The sequence below is a fragment of the Haematobia irritans genome, chromosome 3 (genome assembly GCF_050003625.1).
Source record: "Haematobia irritans isolate KBUSLIRL chromosome 3, ASM5000362v1, whole genome shotgun sequence".
Taxonomy (NCBI): domain Eukaryota; kingdom Metazoa; phylum Arthropoda; class Insecta; order Diptera; family Muscidae; genus Haematobia; species Haematobia irritans.
The window spans coordinates 41,052,395-41,073,623 of NC_134399.1; the positions used below are offsets into that span (position 1 = coordinate 41,052,395).

At 33.9% G+C, this 21,229-nt stretch overlaps 1 protein-coding gene and 1 long non-coding RNA gene across 3 annotated transcripts in view; one reads left to right on the forward strand and one right to left on the reverse strand.

The window, feature by feature from the left end:
* LOC142232250 (cytokine receptor-like) overlaps nt 1-21,229 on the reverse strand; it is a 33,924-nt gene that overhangs the window by 10,608 nt on the left and 2,087 nt on the right. For both annotated transcript variants that reach the window (XM_075302988.1, XM_075302989.1), the window contains exons 2-5: nt 11,012-11,094; nt 10,459-10,613; nt 3,590-3,701; nt 3,290-3,420 (exon numbers count right to left, since the gene is read on the reverse strand). In XM_075302988.1, coding sequence (XP_075159103.1) covers nt 3,290-3,420; nt 3,590-3,701; nt 10,459-10,613; nt 11,012-11,094 — 481 coding nt within the window. The remainder of the gene's footprint in view (nt 1-3,289; nt 3,421-3,589; nt 3,702-10,458; nt 10,614-11,011; nt 11,095-21,229) is intronic.
* LOC142232251 (uncharacterized) lies at nt 3,534-4,451 on the forward strand. Its single transcript, XR_012721067.1, has 2 exons — nt 3,534-3,667; nt 3,981-4,451. It is a non-coding gene; the product is annotated as an uncharacterized LOC142232251 (long non-coding RNA).

The window sequence follows — 21,229 nt, forward strand, 5'->3', positions numbered from 1 at the left end:
GGTATGTTTTGTTTTTACATTTTTATTATTTTATTATTATTTTGTTGTTGTTCATGACGTTGATGTTACGTGTTGTTGTTGTTGTTCATATATTAGTATTAATTGGTAAATAAAGAAATAAACCACAACCTCCAACCGAATATGCATTTTCATTCATTTTGCAATACGAGAGCATTGGGAAAATTCATTTTCATTATTAGTCCAATACAAATGCCGATTTGTTAATTGATAAACAAATTGTTGTTGTGGTTATTATTGTTTATTGTTAGTAGCCAAGGAATTGATATATTTAGTGATAAGGTAATGTTTGGAATGGATAAGTATTTTTGTGATAGGGTGTATTTAGTGTGTTAATTCAAAGAGGAAGTTAGTTACATCATTAGGGGGAGTGAGTAAAAGATCGTGCACAAATGTCCCAAAATATGAAAAAAAAGAAAAAACCGAAATAAATACAAAAACATTAGCAAAATTTTTAGTTATTATAAACAGGTGTTAATTATAATGTGGATCTTAAATAAAAACTTTATTATATACAAAGGCAGCAAATCCTAACAGGCTCTGCAGAAAGGCAAAACAAGCTATAGAAATGACAAATGGAACTATGTCCGAGAATTTTATCATGAACCCGGTAGAGACAGAAATATGTCATCCAATACAAACCCTATTTAATATATCGATTCGAGATACCTGGGCAAAACTAAACTTATATTTGACAAGTAGAAACCTCAGACAGAGAACTGATTTGGTCGTAACCTATCTCCCTTTATGTACTCATATCTGATGATATTACTCTCGACAAACACAATATACGAGTAATTAGGCCGGGACAAATATGGTAAACGCCTATGGAGTAGAGAAAAGCATATTGCAACGGGTTCGGTGGACTGAATGCGGGGAAACCGGGGAAGTGGGAACCACATCTATAAGGACGTCGAAGCAAATATTGCATATCAGTCTTATAGATACACAGGCCAAGAATGGAAGAAGGGCGGATGTGGTGGCGATTAGATTTAGAGCAATGCGAGTTTGGACGGCGACTATAAAAGAGACGAACACTCTAAATATATTGCGGGTAAAAGTTTAAGATAATACTAACTCAGCAATAGTTCGCCAGCGGACATAAGAGCAACTGGTTGGCTGATAAGTCCCCGGTCTGACACATAGATGGCCTCGCTAGTATTAAATGCATATTATTTTTATATAGTACCAACCTTCAAATGATTCTTGTCAAAATTTGACGTCTGTAGGTCAATTAGTTTGTGAGATAGAGCGCCTTTTGTAAAGCAACTTTTGTTATTGTGAAAAAAATGGAAAAAAAGGAATTTCGTGTTTTGATAAAATACTGTTTTCTGAAGGGAAAAAATACGGTGGAAGCAAAAACTTGGCTTGATATTGAGTTTCCGGACTCTGCCCCAGAAAAATCAAAAATAATTGATTGGTATGCAAAATTCAAGCGTGGTGAAATGAGCACGAAGGACGACGAACGCAGTGGACGAGGTGGTTACCGACGAAAACATCAAAAAAATCCACAAAATGATTTTGAATGACCGTAAAATGAAGTTGATAGAGATAACAGAGGCTTAAAAATATCAAAGGAACGTGTTGGTCATATCATTAATCAATATTTGATGATTCTGAGCGGTGTTTGCAGCTGTTAACTCGCAATACACCCGAGTTTTTCCGTCGATATGTGACAATGGATGAAACATGTCGCGCGATTAGAAGGGAAAAACCATCAACAGTGACTATTATATGGCGTTATTGGAGCGTATGTCGAAATCGCGGCAAAACGGCCCCATATGAAGAAGAAAAAAAGTGTTGTTCCACCAAAACAACGCACCGTGCCACAAGTCATTGAGAACGATGGCAAAAATTCCTGAATTGGGCTTCGAATTGCTTCCCCACCAACCGTATTCTCCAGATCTGGCCCCCAGCGACTTTTTCTTATTCTCAGACCTCAAAAGGATGCTCGCAGGGAAAAAATTTGGCTGCAATGAAGAGGTGATCGCCGAAACTGAGGCCTATTTTGAGGCAAAATCGAAGGAGTACTACCAAAATGGTATCAAAAAATTTGAAGGTCGTTATAATCGTTGTATCGCTTTTGAAGGGAACTATGTTGAATAATAAGAACTAATTTTGACAAAAAAATGTGTTTTTCTTTGTTAGACCGGGGACTTATCAGCCAACCTGTTATGGTGACTAGATACAGTGCTACTTAATGAAAAATTTGTGATATTTTTTCTTGTGGCCCAAATTGTGGAAAAAATTGTATCCTTTTGATATTTTATAAGAAGTGTGTCCAAATTTGTGACCCTTTGTTTTAAAGTAGTGTATTGTTTTTCCTCTTTTGGAATAGGAGTTTGCCGTATTCGGGCTTTGGTGTATATCTATATATATGAGGCGAAGAAGACCGGACTTTCCCTTTCAACCCAATTCCCTTTCAACCCAAATCTGGCCCTGTTTGAAATCCTGTTTTTTTTTTTTTTTTTTTGAGTTGAACACAATTGGAAATATTCGACTTGTACCTATGCCCAATAAACATGAAATTTTGTTTTTTTATTTGCAAATTTAAGTTATTTTACATGAAATTATTTTTGTTTTTGAACACATGACGATTTGATCTTTGCCCTCACCTGGATGAGGGAATAAATATGTGTACATATTTTCGGTATTTTGGCCATAATCCAATTTCTATAAGTATGTGTTGAGGACGATCGAATATAATTATGGGCCACTAACGTTGGCATTGAAATGCGATGTTTTGAAATATTCTCGAAATATACACAGGGGTCATTTAAAACCATATAAAGATATGCGGTAACAAATTTCAATGAATTCTACATCAATTTCTAATAAATTAATTGTATGCACTAGTCGAGTATTTTTCCCAGAAAAGGCCTATATAATATGTACGGCTTCAATTTTTCTGAAATAAATATGTATGCCTATATCTACAGTTATAATGTAAACAAAAATATATAAAGGGCGCAGTTAAATAAAAAGGAAAATAAACAAAGTTGCAAAACTTATTCCTCATATCAATCGATAACGCAACGGTGTGTAAATAATTGATTAATTGCAAGACGACTCTACAAGAGTCGACAAGAGTGATTAGTCCGAACTACATATACAATAATTCAATACAGTGCAGAAAAAAAAACAAACTATGAATACAAAGTGCTATCATAAATATCTTACTACTACTGGAGATATCAATAGGCATTTAATGAGAAAAATCGCTTAAAACTAACACTACAATTCTAAACCATTTTACTTTTTGCTAACTTACCGCCGACACTGCTGAATAGAACAAATTGTATTTGGTTGGTATAAAATTATGTGGTACTGTAAAATTGCACACCATATATGTGTAATCATATCCTCGGCATTTGAAATCGGTTACATTTACGGGAGGAGTACCTACAAATGAATAATAGCGTAAAAGAGTAAATAATTTTCTATGAGGATGAATAATGTATGAACAGTTGACAGTAGCTTAACCATGATGTAAGATTGTAAATACTATAAAGATGACACAATTTAACACCATACCAATGGAAGGAGGAAATAGAAACGTGGGTGAACTTACCAACTACAACGTGTGTAACGCCTATAGCCAATTCGCCACTTTTGCATACGTAATTACGCTCCTGTTCTTTGGCATTTCGTAAGTGAAATACGATAGTGTTTTCATTTATTATCTGCAAAAGAAAAAGATAATTTGTATAGAACGTATTTGACAATGCTTTTTGTCATTAATTTGTGTGTGTCTCATCAATGGGAAATTTCATTCAATATTTTTAGCATATCATATTTTTATCAGTAGCCTCCATTGACTGTGTATACTCTAGATAAAAAAGATAAAAAAAACTGCCATGTTTGGTTTGGTTATAGTGACAGCCTAAAAAGCTCATATTTAATTGAATCCACTCATTATAATCGAGTATTAATCCAATCTGATTTTTCAATTCCCTTTACAGCATAGGTTAAAATTTTCAAGGATAATACACTTGCCCATGATTTTGTTTCGTATGTCATGATCAAAAACTTAACCAGCCCAAAAATCGAACAGCTGCCTAATCCAACATTCAACATGGTTCTTTCCACGGGAGTCAAAATTTAATGTATCATTCAACAGTATGTACAGTGAAACCTCTCAAAGGTGGTCACCTACGGTCGCCAAAATTGTGTCCATATTTGAGAGGTGTTAAGTTATGAGAGGTTAATTTTAATTTGTTAATATAGCCTCGTCTCACCAAATTTGCCAATTTTTGAGAAGTATCTGGTGTCCAAGTTTGAGAGGTTCCACTGTATATACATAGATACTAATTATTTCTGAACATTTTCAATCATATATTAATTGGCCATATTTTTTAATCAAAATAAAAACACAAAGCTAATTTATTAAAAAAATAAATGTTCCAATTAACAATTTAATTAAACAAATTTAATTTAATTTAATGGCAAACCTTAATTGATTTTTTTTAAAGCTTAACAAATAATTAATTGAACCTATAAAAAAAACTGATTGAGTTTTTCAATCGACATAAATTAATTTTTTTTAATTGAGTCGATTAAAAAATTAATTGATTTTTGCCATCAACATCAATTGAAGTTTTAATTGAATCAATTAAAAAAATTAATTGATGTTTGAGTTTGATTGATACTATCATTTTCGTAATTGAAGATATTTCAATTAAAAAATTAATTGGATCAATAAATTTTGTGATTGAATCAGAAAAAAATTTTTGTGTGTATGTATTGACAATATTTTATCTGGTAGCTTTCCGCTAAGTAACGGCATATGAGGGTGGACTTTTATTATTTTTATACCCTGCTCCACACTGTGGAACAGGGTATTATAAGTTAGTGCATATGTTTGCAACACCCAGAAGGAGACGAGGTAGACACATGGTGTCTTTGGCAAAAATGCTCAGGGTGGGCTCCTGAGTCGATATAGCGATGTCCGTCTGTCCGTGAACACATTTTGTAATCAAAGTCTAGGTCTCAGTTTTAGTCCAATCGACTTCAAATTTGGCACAAGTATGTGTTTTGGCTCAGAATAGATCCCTATTGATTTTGGAAGAAATCGGTTCAGATTTAGATATAGCTCCCATATATATATTTCGCCCGATATGGACTAATACGGTCCCAGAAGCCAGAGTTTTACCCCAATTTGGTTGAAATTTTGCACAGGGAGTAGAATTAGCATTGTAGCTATGCGTGTCAAATTTGGTTGAAATCGGTTCAGATTTAGATATAGCTCCCGTATATAGCTTTCGCCCGATTTACACTCATATGACCACAGAGGCCAATTTTTTGCTCCGATTTAGTTGAAATTTTGCACAGGGAGGGCATTGTTGCTATGCGTGCCAAATTTGGTTGAAATGGGTTCAGATTTAGATATATCTCCCATATATAGCTTTCGCACGATTTACACTCATATGACCACAGAGGCCAATTTTTAACTCCGATTTGGTTGACATTTTGCACAGGGAGTAGAATTAGCATTGTTGCTATGCGTGCCAAATTTGGTTGAAATCGGTTCAGATTTAGATATAGCTCCCATATATATGTTTTTCTGATTTCGACAAAAATGATCAAAATACCAACATTTTCCTTGTAAAATCGCCACTGCTTAGTCGAAAAGTTGTAAAAATGACTCTAATTTTCCTAAACTTCTAATACATATATATCGAGCGATAAATCATAAAAAAAAACTTTTTCGAAGTTTCCTTAAAATTGCTTCAGATTTAAACGTTTCCCATATTTATACCCTTCACCACTACTGTGGTACAGGGTATAATAAGTTTGTGCATTTGTATGTAACGCCAAGAAGGAGTAATCATAGACCAACCTTTTAGTATACGGATCGGCTTAGAATTAAATTCTGAGTCGATTTAGCGATGTCCGTCTGTCTGTCCGTCTGTCTGTCCGTCTGTCTGTCCGTCTGTCTGTCCGTCTGTCTGTCCGTCTGTCTGTCCGTCTGTCTGTCCGTCTGTCTATCCGTCTGTCTGTCCGTCTGTCTGTCTGTCTGTTGATGTATTTTTGTGTGCAAAGTACAGTTCGCAGTTTTAGTCCGATTGTCCTAAAATTTGGTATAGGGTCCTGTTTCGGCTCAAAGACGATCCCTATTGATTTTGGAAAGAATCGGTTCAGATTTAGATATAGCTGTCATATATATTTTCCGCCGATCTGGTCATAATTGGCGTGTATATCAACCGATCTTCCTCAAATTCCGTACATCCGAATATTTTATGGGTCTCGAAAAACTTGCAAAATACCAGCCAAATCGGTTCAGATTTCGATATAGCTCTCACATATAGCTTTCGCCCGATTTACACTCATTTGCCCAAAGAGGCCAATTTTTAACTCCGATTTGGTTGAAATTTTGCACAGGGAGTAGAATTAGCATTGTAACTATGCGTGCCAAATTTGGTTGAAATCGGTTCAGATTTGGATATATCTCCCATATATAGCTTTCGCCCGATTTACACTCATATGACCACAGAGGCCAATTTTTAACTCCGGTTTAGTTGAAATTTTGCACAGGGAGTAGAATTAGCATTGTAGCTTTGCGTGCCAAATTTGGTTGAAATCGGTTCAGATTTAGATATATCTCCCACATATAGCTTTCGCCCGATTTACACTCATATGACCACAGAGGCCAATTTTTAACTCCGATTTAGTTGAAATTTTGCACAGAGAGTAGAATTAGCATTGTTGCTATGCGTGCCAAATTTGGTTGAAATCGGTTCAGATTTAGATATAGCTCCCATATATATGTTTTTCTGATTTCGACAAAAATGGTCAAAATACCAACAATTTCCTTGTAAAATCGCCACTGCTTAGTCGCAAAGTTGTAAAAATGACTCTAATTTTCCTAAACTTCTAATACATATATATCGAGCGATAAATCATAAATAAACTTTTGCAAAGTTTCCTTAAAATTGCTTCAGATTTAAATGTTTCCCATATTTTTTTACTAACATTGTGTTCCACCCTAGTGCATTAGCCGACTTAAATTTTGAGTCTATAGATTTTGTAGAAGTCTATCAAATTCTTCCAGATCGAGTGATATTTAAATGTATGTATTTGGGACAAACCTTTATATATAGCCCCAAACACATTTGACGGATGTGATATGGTATCGAAAATTTAGATCTACAAAGTGGTGCAGGGTATAATATAGTCGGCCCCGCCCGACTTTAGACTTTCCTTACTGGTTTTTTACTAACATTGTGTTCCACCCTAGTGCATTAGCCGACTTAAATTTTGAGTCTATAGATTTTGTAGAAGTCTATCAAATTCTTCCAGATTGAGTGGTATTTAAATGTATGTATTTGGGACAAACCTTTATATGTAGCCCACAACACATTTGACGGATGTGATATGGTAACGAAAATTTAGATCTACAAAGTGGTGCAGGGTATAATATAGTCGGCTCCGCCCGACTTTAGACTTTCCTTACTTGTTTTATTTTATTTTCTGCATGAATGTAACATAGTCGATCAGACCCTAAGGCAGTTACAATTACAATACAGTAGCAGTACTACTAGAAACACTTAAATATAAAAATATATAAATAACAATTAAAAATATACATTTATTTTAATAATAATAATAATAATATAAATAACACAGAATGAAAATAAGAACAATATAAAACTAACTTCAATAAAAAAATACCAAAAATGACACTTAGCCACAAACTATCACCTATAAAATTTCTTATATAAAAATTAATTTAGGTACAATTAAATTAAACTTCTTGAATGCTACTAAATGCCATTTAGTACGACACATAATCATAAAGTTTTTGCTTATATGTTTTTGGCCTCAAATTAAAAGACTTTAAAGAGGTGGGCATGACAATACCCAGCAAAAACTCTCATTACCCGGTAATCTTGTAGGTAAGCCTATTTAAAAATTAATAACCACTTATTAATTGGCATCGCTTCGGATTACATTTACATATGCATGTCCTAGAAGGAAAGTACTTCTCCCCAGGCATACTTTCGGCCATAAAATAAGTAGTGCATTTAAAGCATATAATCACCTAATATGTAATGACTTATTCGTAGATACACCAAAGCTTGCAAAATAGCCACTTAATGTCTCAGGCAACCCAATCTCGAAAATATTGATTTCTATCGCCGATTACAATGGATCAAAATATGGCGAGTGATGCTGTAGTAGGAGAACTACTTGAATAGAATCGAATATTGTATAAATAAACAAAAAATCTAATAAATAATCTCAATAAGATTACACGCAAATTAATTTCGCACTTAAAATAGAAATAAATGTAGGTTGTTTAAGGGAGTTGGATTCGTGAATTACGTTATAATATATACAAACAACTGCCTAAAAATTTTAGAATAGCAATTCGAAAATTACCGAGAAGTATTTATTTTTGTCATTACAAGTTAGTCATTATAACTCGACGCAATGTAATGCAACGTGTAATGTCAGCTTTACTCCTGGTAATGTCAATTGTAATGAGATGTGGTTTCCTAGTTTTTGCTGGGTATGGGAATTTCTAGTAGACCTACCAACTTTAAACAATTCAACTACGAATAAATTTTTCGAGATTAGGGAACAAAAGCAAAAAAATGAAAATAGCTGTATTTTTTTTTTTCAAAACCTTCCCTATTAAGATCTATACACTTTTGCATGCGTTTGAACCTATTGTCGAAGCACTCTTGCCAAAACATACATTCTGGACGCATCAACTGCTTCTTCATATGTCGAAAAACGTTGACCTCTCATTTTGTTTTTTTACGTACGTAAATAAAAAGAAATCATTTTGAGCGATTGACAAATTGTAGGGCATCCAACGCGAACAAACGGTCAATGTTCATGCAATATTGAATTAATTTCTAAGGATGTCCCAATCTCACGATAGGTGACATGACGGTCTTGCAATATCAGTTGCCGCACAACATAACATTGGTTTCCGGAACAACAACTGATTTTGGACGACCTTCACGAAATTTATCTTGGAGTGAACTACGACCTCTGTTGAATTCACCATACCATCGATAAACACTGGGCTTAAAGGAGGTTCATCGCCAAAAATTGAATAAAGTTCGTCGATGGCACTGCGTTAGTTAATCCACGTTGATTTCAGATGATAAAATATCAATAACAAAGCCTTCCAATCTTCATATATTTAGAAAACAAAACTGTTCACTGTGCAAATATTTGAAAGAAATCAGAAATCACATGTCAATTAATATCAGTCCAACAAAAGTTATACACATATAAACAATGGTCCGTCTTTTGAAAGCCTTAGACCTGCGCAAGATTGATTATGGCAACATCCGTAAAACTACTACAAAATATTAAACCGTTTTATTACGATTGCACAAGAGCCAGTACATATTCTTATCGAACCACGCCAATAAACTCAATAGACGAAAGGCAGATCGGGGAGATTCAAGGAAATCAAAAGAAATCGGTGCATAAAGCATAAGTGCCAGTACATACGCTTATCGAACCATGCCTATAAACCAAATAGATGGAGAGCTAGATTGGCAAGATTCGCGGAAATCAAACAGATTAGTGCCTAAAGTCTTATCGCTTAGTGTTTCCAATGTCGAGTGTGATTTGTCAAGGATCATATTAGTCAAAAGAAAATTCCATCGTCTCGAAACATGGCGCAGCATAAAGGAATATTTTAAAATTGCCACCCAAAGATGATTGTTTCCTTCTGCTTCCAATGATTGAAGTGTAGCACACTACGAAACGTTTTTATTGATATCAAACGTGATAACTGAGGACCTAAGAACATTAGTAAATCTTGTGCATGCATTAATTTTTTTTAATGGGCCATGGTGTCTAGTGTATGGTGTTGTTGCAGAAGTTGAGGTGATAATCCACCTAGCTTCAATGCAGCCGATCGTGGGAGCCTTTCATCCGCCACTGTTTATATTATCTAGATTTAAATAAACAGTTCTGTTGTAGGTGCAAGAGAATTGGGTTTGGTTATGTTTCGTCATTATTCTAGAATAACCCTATTTCGTTTTAATAATGTATTTCGATGTCTTTGCAACCACTGCAATATCTGCCATAAGTAACGACTTTTAACACAGTATCATACTTTTAACACAGTATCCCTCATGAAGGGATTTTTTACAGTATATTACAGGTTACCACTTGATGAACACACTAGTCCAAAGATCTCATGCAGATTTTGTATTTTCTTTCAAAAGATAGTCATTTTTAAGGCTTTCTTCCCGATCGATTATAATATTTAATTCGCATTTATCTGTAGGTCCATCACTATATTAACGATTTGTAAAATTTCGTATTTTCTATATTTCAAAGTTATTGAGTTAAAAATTAATATTTAGAAGTCTTTGCTACGCCACCCCTCATATAATTGTTACTAGATATGTGCCCTTATCGAAATGTAAATAGAACAATGAAAGATAATAAATAACAATAGCTTACCTCTGTATCGGCCTCAGGTGCCCTTCTTCCCGTATCTTCTTCAACAAAATAAAGCGAAGAACTATTCACGTTATTACCAAATTTTGTTAGATTCATACGGCAAGTTATGTTTGCATTGCTATTGATTTTCATCTCAACTCTGAGCGGATGCGTTTCTATTAAAAGAAGAAAAAAAATGATGTATTGAAATATGAACTAAGCTAAAAATACCAAATTTTGTAAATAGGTAAATATTCCCATGGTAAACATATACATCTAAGCTAGCCAATGTACAAATAATCAAATATTTGATTATGGTTGTTTCAGGCAAATAAGGAATTTGTTTTGTGAACATTTTCAGTGGAATGTTCGAATTGTGTTGTACGAATGTAAACACAAAATTTAGCATTCCACATGCAAACATTCTCAACAATCGAATTGAAGTGCGAAAAAGCCATATGTTCATTTTTTGTTTTGAATTTAACATTTTCCGTTTTTGAACAATTTGATATGAAGCTCCAATATGGTATATTTGCATTAACAATTGATACAAGTAGAACAGAATTGTACTCACCTCCGGGAGAATTGTTCATAGCGCAATGGATGCTTCCCATCCGATAGCATACAACAAATATCAAATGCAGACATAATGATGAACTGGAAGTAAACAAAAATAAAATCAATTTTATAATTAAAAAGATCAAAATTGGTTGTGAATTTAGAGTTACTAACGACTCGATATTACAGAAGGACCTCCGTCGGATTTTCATAATTGTACCTATTTATTATATAAATTATAAAATTGGATTTTTGATTGCGAAGATTGTCTTTAATTATAAAGTCAAATGTACTACTTGTAGCCAATGTCCAAACTCCGGATCATTTCGCCGTATTTTAGACGCGAAGCTAAGCGATTGATCGTTACCGGTACAGTAAATACAGCTGTTGAGGTCATGCAAATATTAAATGAGGAACATAACTTAAACGTGAGTACCAAAACTGTTCTTAGAAGCTTGAAAGCCAGTGGCTTAGTAGGCAGGGCAAAGCCAAAAAAGCCGCTTTTGACCGACAGAACCCGAAAAAACGCCTGGACTTTGCAAAAAAATATGAAAACTTCAGAATAGACGATTGGATGCGGGTAACTTGATGAGACAAAAATCAATCGAATTGTCTCTGATTAACGGCAGTGGACATGGGTGGATAAGAACGTTGGAGTTAAAGAACGAAATATTTGCCAAACGCTCATTACTGTCTTGGGGCTGCTTTCGTGGAAACCAACTTGGAATACTTCGCCGAATAAGAGGTAAAATGTGTTCTGCGGACTATATCACCATTCTTAAGGCTCATATCTTCCAAGTCTGGACATATTTGGCTTGGAACCAGGACAAAACGACACCTTTATGCAGGATAACGATCCTAAGCATACTTTAAAAAAGACTAAAAAGTGGTTCGAAGAAAATGATATCAAGCTTTTAGATTGGCCTCCCCAATTGCCCGATTTAAACCCAATCGAACATCTTTGGTCTATTTTCAAAAGAAAGATTTTTGCTAAAAAGCATCCGCCTAAGACCCTTGATGAACTTTGGGAGCGTTCTATTGAAGCCTGGGTAAATATTGATCCAGAAGTGCTAAATAAACTCGTAAAAAGTATGACTAAAAAATAAAATCAGTTAAGAAATAAATAAAAAGTTTTGTTACATTTTCTTAAAAACTTATTTATTTATTTATTGTAATATAAAGCCTTCAAGGCCAATAAACATTATTATAAGTAGTATACAAGTAATTTATAATCCAATTATTTTCTTCAGCAATGTACAAAAAACGCGGCTCCCCAGCCATATATTTTTTAAACACAAACAATTTTTTTTTAATTTTTACAAATATTCGTAGCCCTCGCTGCACGGATGTTAAAATGTTAGATCATCATAAAACGAACTGTTATCAGATAGTTAAGAAAAACGAAGTGAGCTCGTGTCTAAACATAGGAACAGAATATGAAAAGTTTCTTAATTCAGGTGGAAGACGATTCCAAGAACGAATCACCCTCACCAGAACAGAACGGTCTTAAAATTGGGTTACTATTTTTTCATGAACAATGTTGCCCCTTACTGTATGTATAGTAATAGCGTAATTAATGTCCTACGGAGAGATACATTACAAGATACAATGACAATATTTAAATTTAATCATAGTCCAATGATTCAATTTAAATATTGTCACAAAAAACAAATGTTTTAATTTTGCATATTTATTAATTCTTTAGTTTTGCTGTACTTTATCTCAAAGATATCAATGTATGGTCCAAGAGGGCTTAATTGATTAAATAAATGTTTGAATTGAATTAAATTAAATCACGAAAATAATTGATACAATTAATTTTTATTTGATTTTTTAAAATTCAATTAAAATGTTATTTGGAAAAATTGGAAACCTAAATACACTCCCTAGGTTTTCCTATACATACATAAGGACCTACATAGGGCCTGTTCTAAACCTAAACTTTTTACTATCATCGGTAAAAAAATCGAGCGAGTATAATTCCACTAGCCCAGAGGGCTAGTAAAAATTTTTTTAATTTATTAAATAATTAATTTTATTAATTTGACTTTATCTTGTAATTTGAAGCGTCAGATGGTCAATTTAGCGTAAATTACAACAAAACTACAAAAATAAAATTCTTTACATTTATATTTCGATTATATCAAAACAAATCAAAAGTAGTTTCATTTGTGAAAGAAATGAGTACAGCGAATATTTTCCAATAATAATAATTTCCCATCATAGTAATGTTTCAGCCTTGCACAAACTTTCAAGTGATGTTGACAAAAATGGTCCCCTGGTCCCTATATACTAAAACCTATGGATTGTATGCGAGTGATATAATTACGGAACAAATTCTGGTTCTTTATTTCTAGAAGTTGAAACTAACGTACAAAAATTCAAGATGAAATAGGACAAAATAAGTAGCATTCATGTTTCAAGCGGATCTGATGGAGATAACAGCATTCGTAGTTCAAGCAGATTTCCATAAAGAAAGTAAAACTGAAAAAATTTTGTGATTACTGGAGAGGGACTCCTAACGTTACTAAATAAACTAAAGGGTGATACTGTAAAAATTTGGTCAATATAAACTTGACGTATTTCTTTCAATTTTGCATTTTAAAAAACCTGAACACCCCTCATTTTGAAGGTGTGTGTGTGTGTGTAGAAATGCCGTCCAAGCAAGAAGAGCAGCGTATCACAATTTAGCTCGCGCATCGCGAAAATCCGAGCTACTTGCACGCAAAGCTGGCAAAATCGCTAAAAGTTGCCAAATCAACCGTTACAAATGTAATTAAAGTGTTTGGGGAACGTTTGTCGACAGCCAGGTAGTCTGGATCGGGGGGAAATCGAAAACCGGAAGCCGCTGAGACGTCAAAGAGAGTTGCCGGTAGTTTCAAGCGAAACCCTAACCTCTCTCTCCGAGATGCCGCAAATAAGCTGGGTGTTTCGTCTACAACCGTGCCAAAAAACGAGCCGTACTATCGACTTACAAGAAGGTAGTGACTCCAAATCGCGATGATAAACAAAATACGACGGCCAAAGCGCGATCCCGGAGGCTGTACACGACGATGCTGACGAAGTTTGACTGCGTGGTAATGGACGACGAAACCTACCTCAAAGCCTACTACAAGCAGCTTCCGGGACAGGAGTTTTATACGGCAAAAGGAAGGGGAAAGGTAGCAGATATTTTCAAGCACATAAAACTGTCAAAGTTCGCAAAGAAATATCTGGTTTGGCAAGCCATCTGTACCTGTGGCTTGAAAAGCAGCATTTTCATAGCTTCCGGGACTGTCAACCAAGAAATTTACGCGAAAGAGTGTTTGAATAAACGTCTGCTGCCTTTCCTGAAGAAACACGGCTGTTCCGTACTGTTTTGGCCGGATTTGGCATCTTGCCATTACGGTAAAAAGGGCATGGAGTGGTACGCCGCCAACAACGTGCAGGTGGTTCCCAAGGACAAGAACCCTCCCAACACGCCAGAGCTCCGCCCAATTGAGAAATACTGGGTTATTGTCAAGCGGAACCTAAAGAAGACCAAAAAAACTGCTAAGGACGAGCAGAAGTTCAAGGCAAACTGGCTTTCTGCGGCGAAGAAGGCGGACAAGGTGGCTGTACAAAATCTGATGGCAGGTGTCAAGCGTGAGGCCCGGCAATTCGGATTTGGAAAAGCGAAAGCCTAACTGAATATTTTTCCTGAATTTTATACTAATTGAACTTGAAAAAGAAATTTAATTTGATTTTTTAAATAAACGATTTCACCGATTTACACGCGTTTTCCCTTGACCAAATTTTGACCGTATCACCCTTTATGAGAGTCGACATAAAAAGATAAATATTGTTATCTTCATGTGTAAAGGTGCTAAGTCAACCTTTTACATTAAGATGCAGATAGACAGATAAATAAAAAATATATAGTTTACCAAAAAAAATATATTGAATATCTGTTTTTATCTCTGTTTGGTAATGATGTGTAAAAGTGCTAAGTTAGCACCTGTACACGTGCTAAGTCAAATTTTAGGTTGAGTAGGCTTTGCTAAAAAATTTGAATAGCAATTGTTTTTGTGCGATTTTGCGATTTTACTGTTTGTCTTCAAAGAATTTATGGTAACTACATTTACAGTTTTTCGAAAATAGGTTTTTTTCATTTTATTTATTAAAGTTTTTTGTCTATACCGTAAAATTTCAAAAATTTTACTTGGCACCTTTACACATTAAGATAACGATATGTGTCATCGTTATGGAAATGCGCCCACTGTGGCCAAATGAAAAAAGATGGACATCCATATATTCTTGTACTCTATCCGATGGTAAACACGGATATAGGGTATTATGTGTTTAGGGAGTCTCAATATGGCCCTATATCTAACTCAAAGTGTTCGATAACATAACGATAAAAATACATAGTGCGCATATTTTAATTCATCTGAATGCTTACCCTATATAAGATTCACTAATTATGAAGAAAAGTTATATGCATCACTAACTATATCACTGAACTATACTGAATAGACAGAAGTAAGGTGCGGTTCATTACTGTGAATATATTGTGCAAATTTATTACACTGACAATTCCAGTCATAGATGAACAAAAACATTGTTGGAATTTACAATACATATAAACGAATGAATAGCCATAGTATGGGTATATTTTATATCGTTAGTGACAATAAAGTAGGGCTTAGAATCAATAGAACATCGGGTGGCTTCTTAGGCCTTTGTCTTTTAGCAATATGATGTCGGACATATTTAAACGGAAGTAAAGTAATTAAGAAAGGGCAGGCGTGACATTGCCAGGTATATTTTCTTAGGACCGAAATATGTATGATGCGTACAAAATCGAATAGCAAGTATTTTTGAAAGTCGCTTAAATTTTACTTGGTCTATGAAATTAGCATCGGTGAGATTTGATGAGGCACTTCCTCTTATCAATCCAATTCGTGGGAGTCCTAAAGATAAGCTCAAATCAGAGCCATACCATACAGCTCTCTACACTCAACGAAGTAGAAGGCAGTGTATGCAGGGCATATTTTGTAGAATGGTGCATTTTTTCTTATCCAATGAAGAATCACTGAATGATATGTTCGCTTATTTGCTTTAATCCCTCAGCACTAATTGGTAACCAAACACAAGGCAAACACTACCTAGAGCAGCCAAGTAAATAATAGCCGTCTGATATTTGTACAAAACAAAAAAATCAGCTGCAATGAGAAGTGGAAATTACGCACAAAGCATATACGATCTACCTGTACATTGGATAGAAAACACAAAGACCTAATATGGTGCAAGAGAAAAAACAAAAACAAAGCACCATATCGAATGGTTTAATATTTTGGATAGTTCTATAAAACCCACATTCGGGTATTAACCATTTAATGAAAATCTTTTTGGTGAGAAAGAAGAAAACACCGACCAATATTTAATACTATGGAAATATATAATTAAATGCAATTAATTTCTCAGAATCAGTTTTGTGATTAGATATTCACTTATTTGAAAAGTACTCATTGTTTCAAAATGGGCATGTATAATAAAGATACTCAAAATATCAGTTTCATATAGGAACACAGCTAAAAATGTTTACGTTGTTCGTTCCTTTTAATATACATAAATACTTCAAATATGTTCTTCTAGCGATGAACATAATTTTCATTTCACAAGAAGGTCGCTTTGTGATACATATATACAAATTTCTGTTTTATGCAGTTTTTACAAAAATAAATTTTCTGAACTTTAACGAGTACAAAATATGAAAGGACAAATATATTAATTTCAAAAATTTGTTAAAAATATTTTAACATTGAGGAAGATATCGAATTAGTAAGAAACATTTTTTACTTTTTTTTTATATTTTTCTTAATTTTTCAAATTAAATCCGAAATACTGAAATAGCATCATATCTGATGAATTAATGCGAAGGGTGTCTTCCGCCCTATAACAATATTCTGTAAAATGCATTGCTTCTGACACGGGTTTGGCCAGCCTTTTTGTTGGAGAACTGAGTGGTACAAATCTGGAGAGTCTAAATATATCAAGTTTAGATATCCAATGTGTTTTATACCAACTTAAACTAGTTATCACAAATTACGTACAGCATTTTGTTTAAGTGTCACTACTCTATTGGGATATTTCAGAACTATTCAGAGGAACCCTTATATAGAATATATTAAAATTATCATGAAAGCCAAAACTAAGGAGATCCAAGGATCTCTTCAGATGGTTCTGATTGAATAACCGGTATAAAAACTACAAGTCAACTTTGCCTATCCAACACATACAAACATCCAATATTTAACAATATTTGGTCGATTGAATAAGATCGGCAATCGGAATGTTCTTGACAAACGAATTCTCATAAATTTCTCCGAGTGGCATCAATGAGGCACCCCACCTGCAGCAAAACACAATTAACTAAAAACTCTTTCAAAATCAAGAAGGATATTTACATCTCAAACTTGGACCTGTTTTTTTTCAAGGATCGATAGACGGCCATGTTCACAATGGCCTGGAAATGTAACAAATTATATTTGTCTCCTTTTAAATGCAGGGGGTCCCATGCGTCGATCCCTACTTCAAAAAATTACCTTAGTTACGTAGAAAAATGCATTGCCACTATCCATAAACCTCTTGTTCCGGAATAATGGGCACTAACAAATTTACTTTCTGTAAAGCTCTGAAAAGACTCTCTGTTACCTATATATTCGTCATATCATTAGGTTTGGAATTGGTATACAAATTTTATACAGTTGATAAGAATACACTGAAATCAATTCATTTTGACTTTGATAAAGCTACGGGCGACAAGTGCTTCAAACACACACGAAAACAAAAAATAATTTCGTGGAATTGAAAAGTCAAAAAACAGAATAGAAATGAATAATTTATTAAACTCAAAAGCAAAACAGACCAAGAAACACCAACATAAATAACTCGCAGATGCAAAAACACAACAACATTACCAAAAAAAATATACCACCAAAAAAATTAATTAATTTTTTTTTCTAAATTAAAAATAAAATTCGTAGAAATCTATTTTTTACGATTCCTAATAATTTATTACTGATGCTTTGGTAAACATATTCACGCGATGTTGGCTTTTGTTTTTAAATTATTGTCTCTCGATACCTGTTCGAGAGACCAAAACAAACAGAAACCAGGAGATTTTTTGTATCTACATATGAAAATCAGTATGTGTATTTAATAGTACTACAATCTGTATGTTTGCATCCATTTGCAAAGGTACGATTCAGTCGTCTTAATGCATAAAGGCACTTAAAAAGCTTTTAAAAGAAATATCGAGTTGACAGATACGCGATATAACATCGAAGAAGGGGAACTGTTATCTTTTTATCTCATGTGGTAGGTAGGTAAAATAATAAATACTTAACCACGAACTCCCGACTGAGGTCATGCTGAATTATAAGTACATGGATGTGTATATGTGATAACCATTAAGGAACGAACATTAAATGCAGCAAAAAAAAACGTCCACAGAGATATTGAAAATAGTATTCACTAAGAGGTCTTCCGAGAAAAGAAGAGGCTGGAATCTTTTTTTATATTTTGGTTTTTTGAGAGAACGGCAATACATTTGGCAAACGTATCTACAACCCACACACCCAACCTGGCACGCATTGTATATTGTTATAGATGTTTATGAAGTGGGAATTTTAGTGTTGCCATCAAATATTGAAAAGTAACAGAGAAAATAATGAATGAAAAAAATAATGTTGAGTAAATTAGTCAATTAAAGAAATCTTTAAACATTATACAATAAAATGTTGACAAGTAAATACGCCACTGTTTAAGCGCTATCGGAAAAATCATCTGCATCTTTTCGACACATGAAACCACTCGTATAGACCCACGACCACGGAAAAGTAAAAACAGTGGATTGCACTCGAGAACTTGTTCTGAAGAATATGATCCAATTAATTTTTTAATTGAAATGTCTTCAATTACGAAAATGATAGTATCAATCGCAGTTTTAATTGCAATACTCGTTTAACAAATTAATTAAATGTTTAATTGATTCAAATAAAAATTTAATTGAAGTTGATTGCAAAACCCGACTTATTTTTCATTAAAAACGTTACTGTCTTCATTTCTTAACTTACTTAGACTTTTTAGTTTAATAAAAAAAATTGATTGTTTGAAATAAATTTTTAGTTAAAAATTAAAAAAAATCCACCACTTTTTATACCCTCCATCATAGGATGGGGGTATATTAACTTTGTCATTCCGTTTGTAACACATCGAAATATTGCTCTAATACCCCATAAAGTATATATATTCTGGGTCGTGGTGAAATTCTGAGTCGATTTAAGCATGTCCGTCCGTCCGTCCGTCCGTCCGTCCGTCCGTCCGTCTGTTGAAATCACGCTAACTTCCGAACGAAACAAGCTATCAACTTGAAACTTGGCACAAGTAGTTGTTATCGATGTAGGTCGGATGGTATTGAAAATGGGTCATATCGGTCCACTTTTACGTATAGCCCCCATATAAAGGGACCCTCAGATTTGGCTTGTGGAGCCTCTAACAGAAGCATATTTCATCCGATCCGGCTGAAATTTGGTACATGGTGTTGGTATATGGTCTCTAGCAACCATGCAAAAATTGGTCCACATCGGTCCATAATTATATATAGCCCCCATATAAACCGATCCCCAGATTTGGCTTGCGGAGCCTCAAAGAGAAGCAAATTTCATCCGATCCGGATGAAATTCGGTACATGATGTTGGTATATGGTCTCTAACAACCATGCAAAAATCGGTCCACATCGGTCCATAATTATATATAGACCCCATATAAACCGATCTCCACATTTGGCTTGCGAAGCCTCAAAGAGAAGCAAATTTCATCCAATCCGGTTGTAATTTGGAACATGGTGTTAGTATATGATCTTTAACAAGCGTGCAAGAATTGGTCCATATCGGTCCATAATTATATATAGCCCCCATATAAAACGTTCTCCAGATTTGACCTCCGGAGCCTCTTGGAGGAGCAAAATTCATCCGATCCGGTTCAAATTGGGAACGTGGTGTTAGTATATGGTCGCTAACAACCATACCAAAATTGGTCCAATCACACAAAAAGTTTCTACGTAATCCATGATGGAGGGTACATAAGCTTCGGCCTGGCCGAACTTACGGCCGTATATACTTGTTTGAATTGGCTTAATCTTCCGAGTTTGATTAAAAAGTTAATTGTATCAATTAATTTTTTAATTATAAATATTTAATTAATTTATGTTTCTATCCTGAATAAAAAATTAATTGTACCAATCCAAATCCAAATTATAAATAATCTGAAATACTTTAGTTTTTAAGCTTTTATTTCATATATTCTACACATAGATTTCTTACTACAATACATGTATAATAGGCCTTTATTGGCTTCCTTTGTATTGATGACTGAATAAATAAATAATAAATAAATAAATTGAAAAAATTTTCAACTTCAATCAACTTTTCAAACGGAAATATTTTGGTGATATTTTTTCTGTGTAGAACTGACATCGCCGTTGCCACTTGAGGCAAAAATAATCGTCTACAATTTTAAACAAATCGTGCCAAAAAGAAATTTTGATAAAATTTTGGTGGTTAGTATGCAATTTTTTTCTCATATAAATTTTTTTTATATTTCAGCAAAAGTAATAGAGATTAATTTGTTATGTATAAAAATATTGTTTGAATTGTAAATGTATCAACAAGGGAAGGTTACTACTTCTACCAAGAGAAAGGACTTATATTGTGACATCATAATGAACTTTGATAGTATATGGATCTATAATAATGACCTAACAAGAAATTTAAAGTTTTAAATATATTGACTAATGGCTCGATAATTAACTTTTCGAAAACACAAGATTGCATTAATAGCTTTCTGAACTTATTTATTATTCTATATACATATTGCGAAAATGATATTATAAACACAAATCGAAGTCTATATCCTCATGATTAATCTGTAGTGCAATTCGTCAAACCTACATATTAGGGGCATATAGCTTTAGATTACTGGCGGACATGAAAAATATTAGCATAAGCTAATGAATTTAGTTAACCAGAAGACAATAATCAGGTGGGTTCAACGTTGAAAAAACTAAAAGTACTTATACGTAATATATTTAGTTAATGTGTTATCACAATGGACTGAATAGTCTAAGTAAGACTGAAAAAAACAGGTTGTCACTTAAACCTAAACTAACCTACATGTTATAGAAGAGTAATTGAAGGACATCTTCTTTGGA